This window comes from Antedon bifida, chromosome 5 (assembly GCF_963402885.1).
Source record: "Antedon bifida chromosome 5, ecAntBifi1.1, whole genome shotgun sequence".
NCBI classification, from domain to species: domain Eukaryota; kingdom Metazoa; phylum Echinodermata; class Crinoidea; order Comatulida; family Antedonidae; genus Antedon; species Antedon bifida.
Window position 1 is genome coordinate 3,860,567 of NC_136230.1, and position 13,186 is coordinate 3,873,752.

Sequence of the window (13,186 nt, forward strand, 5' to 3'; positions counted from 1 at the left end):
CAATTCTCTATATTTAATTATTGAATTAACTATTACAAATGAAATACAAAACAATATACTACCTACCTTGACAACATAGTAGTTCTCAGAACTGCCCTCAAACACGGTTGTAGCGTATCGCTCCTGCCCAAACCTTGGAATATTGTCGTTCGAATCTTGCAGATTAATGTTGACCTTTGTGTAACCTTGAGCCGGTACTGTACCCCCAGACTCGGACTTGGCTTGCACAAGAAGTTGCACGTACGTCGAAGTCTCGTAATCCAAAATGTTCTCTTGAGCTACTGTTATGGCACCTAAAAAGAGAGGAGAAAAGTGTTTAAATGAGGATTTAAAGCGTGGAATTAGGGACTTTTCGATCCGTGTATCGTCCTTAAGGTATATTTTCCAAACCAACACAAGCTTAATACCTGTATCTTCGTCAATTGCAAATGCGCCCTCATCATTTCCTCGGATGATTGAGTACTTAATAGGCGAGTTGTTTCCCTTGTCTGAATGCTCGGCGTGAACGGTTTCAACCGGTGTGACGACCCTTGCATCCTCTGGGAGGTTGGCATCATATTCCAGATGGTCAAAGTTCAAGGACGATATAGCGGCATTACCAACCCTCACTTCAACAACAACTGTATAAGGAGAAAACAAAATTTTTTTGTTTACATTATCAAGTTAATAATCACTATTATTATCACAGTTATGACAAACATTTATAGCTTTTAAAAATATACAAAATGGAACGTACCATTATTTGAGAGGGATGGTGATCCCAGATCAGTAGCAGTAACTTCAAAGCGATACAAGGGAACTGATGGTGATAGTTGACTATTGACGGTTATCACACCAGTGAGTTCATCGATTGTAAAATACTGAATATTCTCCTCATCAATGCTGAAAACAAAATATCATTTTTTACTTCATTAATTACTCGTAGTATAAATAATGGGTCTGAAAATATTCACTTCATTGCAATTTATATCAATGATTTGATAAAAACTGTATTTGATCATTGTGGCTCTTTCATAATATTTTTATCCAATAATTGTATACACCCGAATACAGATATTGAGGAATTCCTGCCCTCTTCATATCACAAGTTGATCTATGTATCTTTGCTGTCACATGATTGACTCCCTAGTCTATTATAATACATCTATGTATCTTTGCTGTCACATGGTTGACTCCCTAGCCTATTATAATACATCTATGTATCTTTGCTGTCATGTGGTTGACTCTCTAGTCTATTATAACACATCTATGTATCTTTGCTGTCACATGGTTGCCTCTCTAGTCTATTATAATACATCTATGTATCTTTGCTGTCACATGGTTGACTCTCTAGTCTATTATAATACATCTATGTATCTTTGCTGTCACATGGTTGACTCTGCTCTAGTCTATTACAATACATCTATGTATCTTTGCTGTCACATGGTTGACTCTCTAGTCTATTATAATACATCTATGTATCTTTGCTGTCACATGGTTGACTCTCTAGTCTATTATAATACATCTATGTATCTTTGCTGTCACATGGTTGACTCCCTAGCCTATTATGATACATCTATGTATCTTTGCCGTCACATGGTTGACTCCCTAGTCTATTATAATACATCTATGTATCTTTGCTGTCACATGGTTGACTCCCTAGCCTATTATAATACATCTATGTATCTTTGCTGTCACATGGTTCACTCCCTAGTCTATTATAATACATCTATGTATCTTTGATGCCACATGGTTCACTCTCTAGTCTATTATAATACATCTATGTATCTTTGCTGTCACATGGTTGACTCCCTAGTCTATTATAATACATCTATGTATCTTTGCTGTCACATGGTTGACTCCCTAGCCTATTATAATACATCTATGTATCATACCTGAATTTGATTAGTCCATTGTCACTCGAATCCTTATCTTCAGCTCTAACAGTAGTAACATACGTATTCTGCATAGCATCTTGCGTCATGTTTGCTAGGATAGGTTCCGTCTCGAATATAGGTGCATTGTCATTCACATCCGTGATATCTACGGTTAATTGAAACTTCTCCGTTCTTGGCCCATATGGACCGCCATCTGTGGCTTTTACGTCGAATGTGTAACTTTTATGAATTTCAAAATCAAATGTCCTAGGAACAAAAAATATTAAGTTTCATTTTGTATACAGTATTGGTAAAATAACTTTAAATTGGTGTAGATTAAATCCAAACTTAAAGATGTATTGTCCCCCAAAAACATGAAAAATGAAGATTATTAAATCAGACTTTGGATAGGTTATTTTGTAGTTTTAATAAAGTTAATCACTTGCATAGAAAAAATAAAATTGTTTTCACTTATAAAATAACATAATAAATGGTTAAATTCAACCAAAAAATCTATTGGCTGGCAGCAAATTTGACCATTTTTTGCTAAAAATTACATTTTTCAGGTAAATAAATTGTTTTTTGATCCAATTTTTGGTCCCAAAAAAATGGCATATTCAACAACAAAAAAATATTTTTCAGGGGGACAATACATCTTGAAGTATGTGTATCTATTAAGTTATATATTTCCTAAAAAATGTACAGTAATATCGGAGATTTTTCAACTTACCCAGATGTACGGATAACTCCTGTATCAGGATCGATCCTAAAAAGTCCACGTGTCCTATTAGTATTATCCAGTGAATACTGAATAGCCGCATTATCTCCAGAATCTGCATCTAACGCTCGAACTGTATGTACAATCGTATCAACAGGTGTATCTTCCGGAAGCGAATCATCGTAGGGTGGGGACACAAACACTGGGTCATTATCGTTTTGATCTCCGACAGTTACATTTATGACCATGGTAGCAGTCATCGGTGGTACAGCGCCATCGCTTGCTTGAATTGAAAGCGAGTACTGACTCGTTGTTTCACGGTCTAGAGCTCCGGTAGTGGAAAGTTGTCCTGTTACTGGATTGATACTAAACATGCTGTTAGTATTTCCATCTAGGTGTGAAATAAAAAAAGTTGTATTTTCTCATTTAAAATTAACAGTTTATGGAATATACAATCGGCACAGGTTTAAGTCATTTCTCGGACATTGTTCTTGTGGTAGAACAAGTCTTCTCAAATAAGAACTTAAAACTGGAGGTCCATTGTATACATATGGCTTGTGTCACTTTAAAGAACCCAGTACATCTTTCGGAAGAGTAGGGGATAGCCCATTCAGCACCTGTTGTTGTGGAAAGACGAACCAACGCCGTTTGGTGGCAGCACTCGACAGGAAGGAGTAGAAAGTTGTGGTATGTGCCGTCCACACCTGTGCACAATTCAGCCCAGTAGGCTGCAAGTCGCAGTTTATTCCACCATTTACATAATAATTCGGTGCACTAATGCTATTATTCCCTTCCCAATAAAACCATCATTAGTTTTTCTTATAAACAAACTTTCACTCACCAATGATAGAATACTCTAGAGCACCATTAATGCCACCATCGTTATCTGTCGCTGCCACCGTATGTACCACTGCACTAGGCTGGTTCTCAGGGATGTCAAGGTGGTACGTGTCAACGCCAAACATGGGTGCATGGTCATTTTCATCCACAACGTTGACGAGCACAGAAGCCAGGTCATACCGGGCTGGGAAAGCATTGTCCCGAACATACACTAAAAAAAGACAAACATATTTAAATATGAACACTAAGTAATAAGTTTTATTAATTATATTGTCTCTGGCTCATGACAGCCTATCTCATGGTTATTACACGACAATACTATTTTGAGTATAAATCTCTGTCTACACTATCAAACTTTATTTGACAAAAAAATGTGTCCATGATGATGTCATAGCACTACCATATTTGGGAATATCACTACCATATTTGGGCACATCACACTTTTTTTGTCAAACTAGTTTGATGGTGTAGACAAAGCTTTAGATGATTTTTTTTTCAATCAAAGTTTTAGCAAATTATCCCGTTTCCCATGTTTTTTTGGAAATAATTGAATATACGCTCATTCTTACCTGTTACAATGTAGGTCTCCTTGGTTTCTCTGTCCAATTGTGATGTTGTTTTTACTTCCCCTGTCTCAGCATTCACTGTAAACATATTATCAGCAATACCATTGGGTATTTCGTAGGTCAGTCTACCGTTTTCACCTACAAAAAAAAAACATTCACAATTTACATGTTGGACGGCACATGGAAATATCAAGTAGAACAACAAGAACAATTGAGGCAAATTAAATTTTTTTTTTAATTTAAAAAAAAAATAATTAAATTCTTGTTTTATCTTTACACATTTGTATTTTTCTATACTTAATTTATCTATTTCTTTTTTTAAAACATACAATTTGCAGTATTAAATAAGAATGATTATTACATAGAAATAAGGAGGTAGTGCATTAATTTATATGCTACACTCTTTCTGGTATATTAGGTGGGTGGGAGGTGGGTGGGAGAAAAAAAACACAATTTATTTTCAAATTACCTGTGTCACCATCAGTAGCGGTCACTTGACCAATGACAGTGCCCGGCGACATGTTTTCTGAAACGTTCATGCTGTACGACGTAGGCTCAAAGTGAGGTGGCATGTCGTTTACATCTTCCACGTACACGGTAAGGTTTTGCGTACTGCTCAGTTGAGGAAGTCCATTGTCCGTAGCCGTTATAATCAAACTGTAGGCATGTCTGTGTTCACGGTCAAGGGGCTCAGCAACTGATAAAACACCTGCAATATGCAAATTGTGTAGTTTGTAATCACTATGTATTCATTTAGTATTTTAAATGTATTTTTAAGGGAAGAAAATCATCTATCTTTTATTTATTTTATTTCACATTTACATTCAACAGCCAAGGCCATTAACAGGATGTCTTAAAGACACAATATAAATATATATTTTAAAAAAACAACAACAAGAAGACGAAAACAACAGGCAGGCACAAATAAAAAATGGTTAAAGATGTATTGTCCCCCTGAAAAATAATTCTTAACAAAATTTTTGTTGAATATTCCATTTTAATGTAAAATAATAGATATCCACTTTGACCAAAAATTGGTTCGAAAAAAATATATTTACCTGAAAAAACTTTAATTGAAAGCAAAAAATGGTCAAATTGGCTGCCAGCCAATGGGTTTTTGGTTGAATTTAACCATTTATTTTGTCATTTTATAAGAAACATTTTTTCTTTTTCGTTTTTTTTTATGGAAGTGATTAACTTTATTAAAACTACAAAATAACATATTCAAAGTCTGATTTAATTAATCTTCATTTTTCATGTTTTTGAGGGACAATACATCTTTAAAATTTTAAGAGTTATTATTTTTACAATTATGATGAATAAATTTGATGTGATGTCTATGTTTTGTGATGTTACTATCTAAATACATTATACAATACAAATACATTAAAAAAGTAAATCTACCTGAAATGGCATCTAACAAGAACTTTCCATCTTCGTTACCACTGTTAATCTGATAAGCAACCCGTCCACTCTCAGCGAGATCATCATCAACAGCCACGACATGGATGACAGGATACCCAACCGGTTCATCTTCCATAGCGTATGTCTGAGTCCTTGATGTGAAAGAAGGCGAGTTATCATTCTTATCTTCAATGATAATCTGGACAGTTACAGAAGACATCAAATGATCATCTGGATTCATTGGCTGATCTTCTGCCACTACCACAAGAGTCATCCTAGACTGCTGATAAGCTTCTCGATCAATAACAGAGATGGTTACCAGTTCTCCGTTATTAGTAATCGTGAATGGAACCTGATCCGTCTCAATGGCGTAACGTATCATACCGTTTTCAGCTGAATCTGCGTCAGTAGCGGAGAAAGTCCACACAACTGTTCCAATTGCGATATTTTCCTCGATACCAAAACCGATTGGATTTGAAGAAAACACCGGTGGATTATCATTCTCATCGAGAACGTTGATATTGGCATAAGCTGTCGTGCTTTGCGGTTGAATTTGGTCATCCAACACCTCGATCGTCAGATGATGATGTGCCATGAACTCAAAATCCAATACTTTCACATTGATAATACTTCCACTAGTTCGATTGATAGAGAAGATTCCATAATCGTTGCCAGCAACTATGTAGTAAGTCACTTTGTGCGTACCATCAACATCGCTAGCTCGTATACGTCCAAGTTCTGTTCCTGGTTGTATGTTCTCCATCACCGTCAACGTGATCGTTTCATTCTCCACAAGGGGTGGGTTATCATTGACATCTTTCACCTGTACCTGCACCATAATGGTAGATTCCATTGGTGGTGTACCGCCATCTTGTGCAAGTATTGATATCATGTGTTGTGCGGCAGTCTCCCTGTCCAGAACCTGTGTCGTTGTTACCTCACCTGTAGTTGGGTTGATGCTAAACAGGCTATTTCCTGAAATCCAATCAATTACTCTAATTAAAAGTTTAGCCACTTGTATATTCAAATTAAGCAATTTAAAAATATTTTACTACCACACCTTAAATAATTCAAATTAAAATTTACTTTATTGACAGTTGTGACAGTTGACTTCAGTTCCTCTAAAGCTCTGTCCACACTATCAAACGTAATGTGACAAAAAAATTGTCATGTGCCCATATATGGACATGATGATGTATACATATATACATATACATATCACTACCATATTTGGACATATCACTATTATTATATACTACACATCACACTTATTTTTGTCTAGTTTAATAGTGTAGAAAGAGCTTTATACAAAATTTGGCCAATATTACTGGGGTAGGGTGATAATGGAGAAACAATACATAGTGGATTAACATAACAACGCAATATGTATCATTTTACATGAAAATGTTTTCAACCAATTGGAATTAATGTAATGTATTATAATTGACCACAATGACAATTACAGTAGTTCTACCAAATACCAGCCTATCATTTTGAAACTGACCACAAAAATGTTCATTCACAACAACCCACATTTGAACAAATCATTTCTGCTGAAACTCTGTTGTTCATTAAAACACATTGTGTCGCTCATTAGCAGTAATGACTCCTGAAGAATACTGGTGCCACATTCTAATCTTAACCTATTGTTTATAGACGCTGGATTTAATTAATCATGCTCACATACAAATCTGATGGACAACATGTCTAGAAAACCATTATCAAATGAATATGTGAATAAGTATAAACGTTATAAGTTAAAGATGTATTGTTCCACTGACAAAATAATTCTAATTTTTTTTTATATATGCCATTTTAGTGTCACATAGTTATAGTCACTTTGACCAAAAATTGAATCGAAAAACTAATTTTTTATTCCTGAAAAAACTATAATTTAAAGCAAACAGTAGTCGAATTGGCTGCCAGCCAATGGGTTTTTGGTTGAATTTAACTAATAATTTTGTCATTTTTAAGTTTTCTACGGAAGTGATTAACTTTATTAAAACTACAAAATAACCTATTCACATTCTGATTTAATTAATCTTCAGTTTTCATGTTTTTGGGGACAATACATCTTTAACTAAATAATAGTTACTAATGGTTGAAAAATGAGACTTTTTATTTAGGAATTACCACTAAATGAGCCTTTAAACGGTTTATAAAAGTTAGTCTGCTTGGGGCTTGTATGGTGTCTTGGTGAGGATTAGTTGACCCATCTATTGAACTCGGTGTTTCAGATGAGATAACAATAAAAAGAAAACAACTACTGGCCTTCATTAGGTATTATGAGAGGTGGCTTAATAGGTAACTTAAAACAACCTAGAAACAATAGCACACAGTTTGAATAAAACACTAATGAATAATGAACAAATAGTAGCCTTGGTCATAGAAATCGGCTAGGCATAATCTGAGGGCTAGACATGCTGTTAGTGCTTCCCGGTGAATTACCAACATTTAATCTTAACATTGGAATTCATACATTTCCATAGATATGACTAACTTTGTCTCCTTTGATGAAAACCGTGAAGAAATTAGTTTTATTAACAGAGAAGCTCCTTTCCAGTTTTTTGTTCATCATCACTCTAGTGTACCTTAATAACTAAGTCAATTATTTAGCATAGAAATACATTTAGTGTTTAAGTGCACAAACTACAACCTGAGATTGGAGTTCTATTTTTATCATCTTTAGCCCCAACTTTTTATCCCAGCAAGAAAATGCAAAACAAAAATCAGTGTTTAAACAGTTTCAAGGTCTGGTCCTATATTTAAAATATGGTTACATGTTTTGTTTTCTAAAGTTAGATTTTCGTTTTACTATGAATGGGAAGTCTACTAAAAATATCAGCTATCATTACAAGAGGCAATAAATTGAGTGTAAATAAGGCATGGGAGTGTCGACTGTTAGACGCTGAAAAATGAAAACCCACATTCAAACTCTTGTAGCAGAGTTCATGGACATTCAGAAGTTTGCCAAATAATAAATTATACTATGCAATTTAATTAATAAGGAAAGTAACTTTAATATAATAAAAATAGAGGAAATATATCAAATTTAATCCATTTTAACACTGCTGGATCCACAAGCCAAAAAAGTGTAAGTGAGAGTTAAAGTTATCTAATGTTCTGTACTTTGTATTGTTTTTCCAAATTAGGGGGAGGGGGTAGGGGAATATCCCATTACCAACAGTTAGTATAATAACTAGCATTATAAATCAATGTTTAGAAACAGAGACATTTTCTGTATGCTCCTATTTGATTTAGTAAATTAGAAAAGTTTGTCTTGTTATGAGTTTAAACAGTTAAAAATCAATTTATGTTTAGAAATTGAGAAAAATGCCACTGAAATGACAGGCACAGCACACAGAAGTCGGAGATGGCAACGAAAGGGGATGAAATGTATCAAAAATGAATACTAACGTGTACCAGAAATCAGGGAATAAGTAACTGCGCCGTTGGAACCTTTATCAGGATCGGACGCTAGTACACGTAATACCAGCGCGCCCGCATCCAGGCCTTCTAAGACTTCAGCAGTGTAAGTCATTGTATTCAAGAAAGATGGAGCGTTGTCATTAACATCGTTGACTGTTACATGGACGACTGCTTCTGACGATAACGGTGTTTCACCTCCATCTGTGACGACGACTGTAAACTCGTAATTTGAAGTAGTTTCACGATCCAACACTTTAGTTGTGGTAATAACACCTGTAGTAATAGTAAGTTTTAGTTTTATGGTAAAATTTAATATGATAACATTTTAAATTTTCTTAGCAAAACAAAATTCAATAAATCTCTGTCTATACTATCAAACTTGATGTTGACATCATACCACTACTATATTTAGGTACTTTTTGTCAAACTAATACAGTGTTATATCACATGTGATGCTTTTATCATAGGCCATAAGCCTAACCTAAGCCCTACCTTAACTGGCTGCGACACAACATGTGATATTATACATACACAGTATTACAGAATTTTCATGATATTAGACAGGTAATGGCATTTATACAATACAGAGTAAATTGTGTGAGTATTATTATGTATGAGAAAAAAAGAGTACAAATACTTACCATTGGAATCTATTTGAAACTTTTGAGTTTGCAGTAAACTATAAACCAATTGTGCGTTATCGCCCTCGTCTCGGTCCTCTGCGTTGATTTGACCCACTACGGTATTCGTATCCATGTTTTCTGTGACATCAAAATAAAAGCTTTCACCCTCAATAATTGGCGCATTATCATTAACATCTGTGACATGGATGTACACTATAGCGGTTGCATTTTGGGGTGGCACTCCATTATCAGTTGCAATAACTTGCAGCTCGTATTCAGCTTTTAACTCTCGATCTAGTAGGCTTGTCGTGTATAGATACCCGGTATCGGGGAAAATGCTGAAATAAGCGGCGTCGTCACTTGCACGGATGGTGTACGTGATTCTGGCATTACTGCCGCGATCTATGTCAGTCGCCGTGATTTGTAGAAACGGCTGGCTTATGGAAATGTCTTCGGAGATGTCAACATTGTACGGAGAAATATCGAATCGTGGTCCGTTATCGTTCATGTCAATGACTGTAACCTCAAGCGACAACTCGGAACTTAGTGATGGCGTTCCTAAATCGTACGCTAATATTGTCAACACATACGACACACGGACGTTATAATCCAATGCTTTTGTTAGTTTAATTCCACCGGATTGTTCTGAAATGAGGAATGTATTCTCTGGGTTTAATGTGAGTTGATAGCGTACTTCTCCGTTTGACCCCTTTTCAATATCGTTTGCTGAAGCGTAGAAAAAGAACGAGTTAACAGGGGTTGATTCCGATAACGAAATTTGTACGGTGTTACTCGCAAATCGTGGCGTGTAATCATTAACATCTTCTATCGTAATAAGGACGAAGCTTTCGTCATAAGAGGGCGGGCTTCCACTTGATGCTTTCACTTGAAGCGTGACTCTCTCATCACTTTCAAAATCCAGTAATGTATTCACGGTTATCTCTCCAGTTGACGGATTGATGGTGAAATAAGAATTTGGATCACCTGATGAGATCGAGTACGTAATCACGTCTTGATTGCCTGTGAACGAACCACATAGAATAATCTAAATTGAGAATGTGCCAGTCACAATGATCTTAGACGCCAATTTGTAAAGCTCTGTCTACACTATCAAACTAGTTCGACAAAAAAAGTGTGATGTGCCCAAATATGGTAGTGATATTGCCAAATATGGTAGTGATATGACATCATCATGTCCATATATGGGCACATCACACTTTTTTTGTCAAACTAGTTCGATAGTGTAGACAGAGCCAATAAGACGGTAATCCTTGGCAGCATTATAAACGATTATTTAACTTAAATATAATGGGCAAGTTATGAGTAAATGAGAGACATTTAAGAATTATTTGAAAATCGTAGCCAACATCTTTAGCATGTATGGCCTATATTAATTGCTCATTAAATGCATACTGGAAATTCATTTATTATGTTGGTGCCACAACGATCATATAATGTATACTATGTATCTTAACAAAATTATTTAAAATGAATCTTTCTGTAATGTAGATTATTCTATGTTAATTTTAAAAGTAAATTTTAAGTTCGTAGTAAATTAAATATTTTGGCAAATGTTTAAATAGACCTGTTTGTCATAGTTAAAAATCAAAGTATTTCTAATAAATACAAAATAAATCTAAATAATTTAATGTTTTTAATTTATCATCCTATTCTTAAAATAAAGTCAACCCTGAAATGTAGTAGCCACTGTTAATATAAGGTATGATATTTTATTACTTTGTAAAATACATCACCATGGCAACCACACCACTGCAGCTTTGACCCATAACCTACAGATGTTTTTTCAGAGTGGCTGTCACATTAGTTTAAAACAAATGAAACTTTGAATTTTAATCAAAACCAGAGAAATATAAAGGGTTAAGGGCAGTCCACTATATAATATGTACTTTTTTTGTACTGGGATATTACCATGGGATGTGGGAGGGGGTCTGTGAAATCTATTTTTTTCTAATCTTAGATGGATAGCACTCCAAAACAAAAAAGGGTTACAGTATATACAAACTATGTAATATTTACTAATATTTTATCCAAAACTTTTGTAATTTTGTATATTTTTTATAGTATTTTCAATGTTATTTGTAATATTTTTGATTTGTAAATTATTGTATAAAAGATTATATTTTTGTACAGCACTTTAGTCTCTGAGAAAAGCGCTATATAAATAACTACAATAAAAATATGTATACGAAAAGTCTATTATTGTACTACATGGTTTTCATTAACATTGGCACACAAGATACAGTAAATAAATTCAAATACATAAGGTATCAGGTTACCTTTTTAGGTCATAGCATAATAAATATTTTTAGCAAACTGCCATAAAACGACACATCAATAATGATAATCTCTCCTAAACCTAATTTCTTTCAAATACTTAACAAATAAAATTACACTTTTCAATACATTGTAAGCATAGGTTTTAGGTCATGTAAAAAAGGCGATGCGTTCTCTTGGCCTTATTATATTTATTTGTACACGGTTCAAATATTCTGGGTTACCTAAGCCATACACTTGCCTACATAAAATAAAATTAACCTACAAATATCATTACAATGGTGCGTAAGCTTGAAAAATAAAATTTAGTTCAATATAAAAAACTGTGTAAAAAATGTATTTAAAAAGCTATTACAAAAGTAGCTATGTTTCCAATTCTTCAATGTTGTAGGCCTACATACCTGGATCTTGATTCATAGCATGCACTGTTCCAACACTATCCTCCAGATCAGCTGACTCAATAATACTAAACTCATAATGGGCATTATCGAACACTGGAATAGAGTCATGAAGGCCTAGCACACTGATGCTGATTATAGCGTTCTCAACAGATGTCAGACCACCGCTATCAGTAGCTTGTACTTCTAATCTATGAAGCGCCCTCTGCTGACGATCTAAGGTTCCGATCAGTTTCAAAATTCCTGAAAAAAACATTGAATATATTTTTGAATGATTGTTTAAGGATAAACCACATCATTTCAACATTTTGATTTTTGGCTCTGAAACACACAAAAAAATAAATGAGACGTCTGCCAACATGCCAGGCAGTTTGGCCTGTTGGTGAACCAGAACAGTTTAATTGCCATCCTACACTATCTAAAAATATACACTTGGTGCAATATGGCTAATGTTGTACTGAAAAAAACATTTGGAACCTCTTCATAACCCTCTTTCTTTTTAAACTCAAACTTCCCTCTCGAATAATTTCATTGCACTAATCTTGTACCTTGAGATTTTATAACAAATAAATGGTCAGTGTTGTAAAGGCAATTTCCACTACAATATTTTTCCTGATTTAGACATGGAGTTGTATGCCCGCGTACGATACGAAAGCATAACTCCATATGTCTGAACAGACCCTAAATCTATCTCTTTATCTTATAACTCTAGTATATGTCTGAACAGGCCCTGAATGTGTATCTCTTACCTGTATCCCCATCAATACTAAATAATCCTAAGTCATTTCCACCGACGATTGTAAATGTTATTTTGGCAAAATCTCCAGAATCCATGTCATTGGCGAACACAGTGACTAAGTTGGTGTCTGGCATCGTACTTTCACTCTTATTCTCTGTTACAAAACAAATAAGACGAGTAATTAAAAATACAATCAAATATTAACAGTAGTAGATTTGTAGTTGAATCATTCTGTAGGTTCAAATCCGGTCTGTCAAAAAAAAAACTCTAATCTCAAAGGCTCTATATATCTAGAACATCATGTGTACGGTATGTTTG

General features: G+C 34.6%; 1 protein-coding gene across 1 annotated transcript in view; it reads right to left on the reverse strand.

The window, feature by feature from the left end:
• LOC144843164 (protein dachsous-like) overlaps window positions 1-13,186 on the reverse strand; it is a 56,400-nt gene that overhangs the window by 5,881 nt on the left and 37,333 nt on the right. Inside the window, exons 3-15 of the mRNA XM_078699888.1 lie at window positions 12,879-13,022; window positions 12,133-12,372; window positions 9,455-10,456; window positions 8,802-9,086; window positions 5,385-6,359; window positions 4,450-4,689; window positions 3,984-4,118; window positions 3,416-3,625; window positions 2,587-2,965; window positions 1,875-2,123; window positions 737-882; window positions 408-620; window positions 67-293 (exon numbers count right to left, since the gene is read on the reverse strand). Coding sequence (XP_078556014.1) covers window positions 67-293; window positions 408-620; window positions 737-882; window positions 1,875-2,123; window positions 2,587-2,965; window positions 3,416-3,625; window positions 3,984-4,118; window positions 4,450-4,689; window positions 5,385-6,359; window positions 8,802-9,086; window positions 9,455-10,456; window positions 12,133-12,372; window positions 12,879-13,022 — 4,445 coding nt within the window. The remainder of the gene's footprint in view (window positions 1-66; window positions 294-407; window positions 621-736; window positions 883-1,874; window positions 2,124-2,586; window positions 2,966-3,415; window positions 3,626-3,983; window positions 4,119-4,449; window positions 4,690-5,384; window positions 6,360-8,801; window positions 9,087-9,454; window positions 10,457-12,132; window positions 12,373-12,878; window positions 13,023-13,186) is intronic.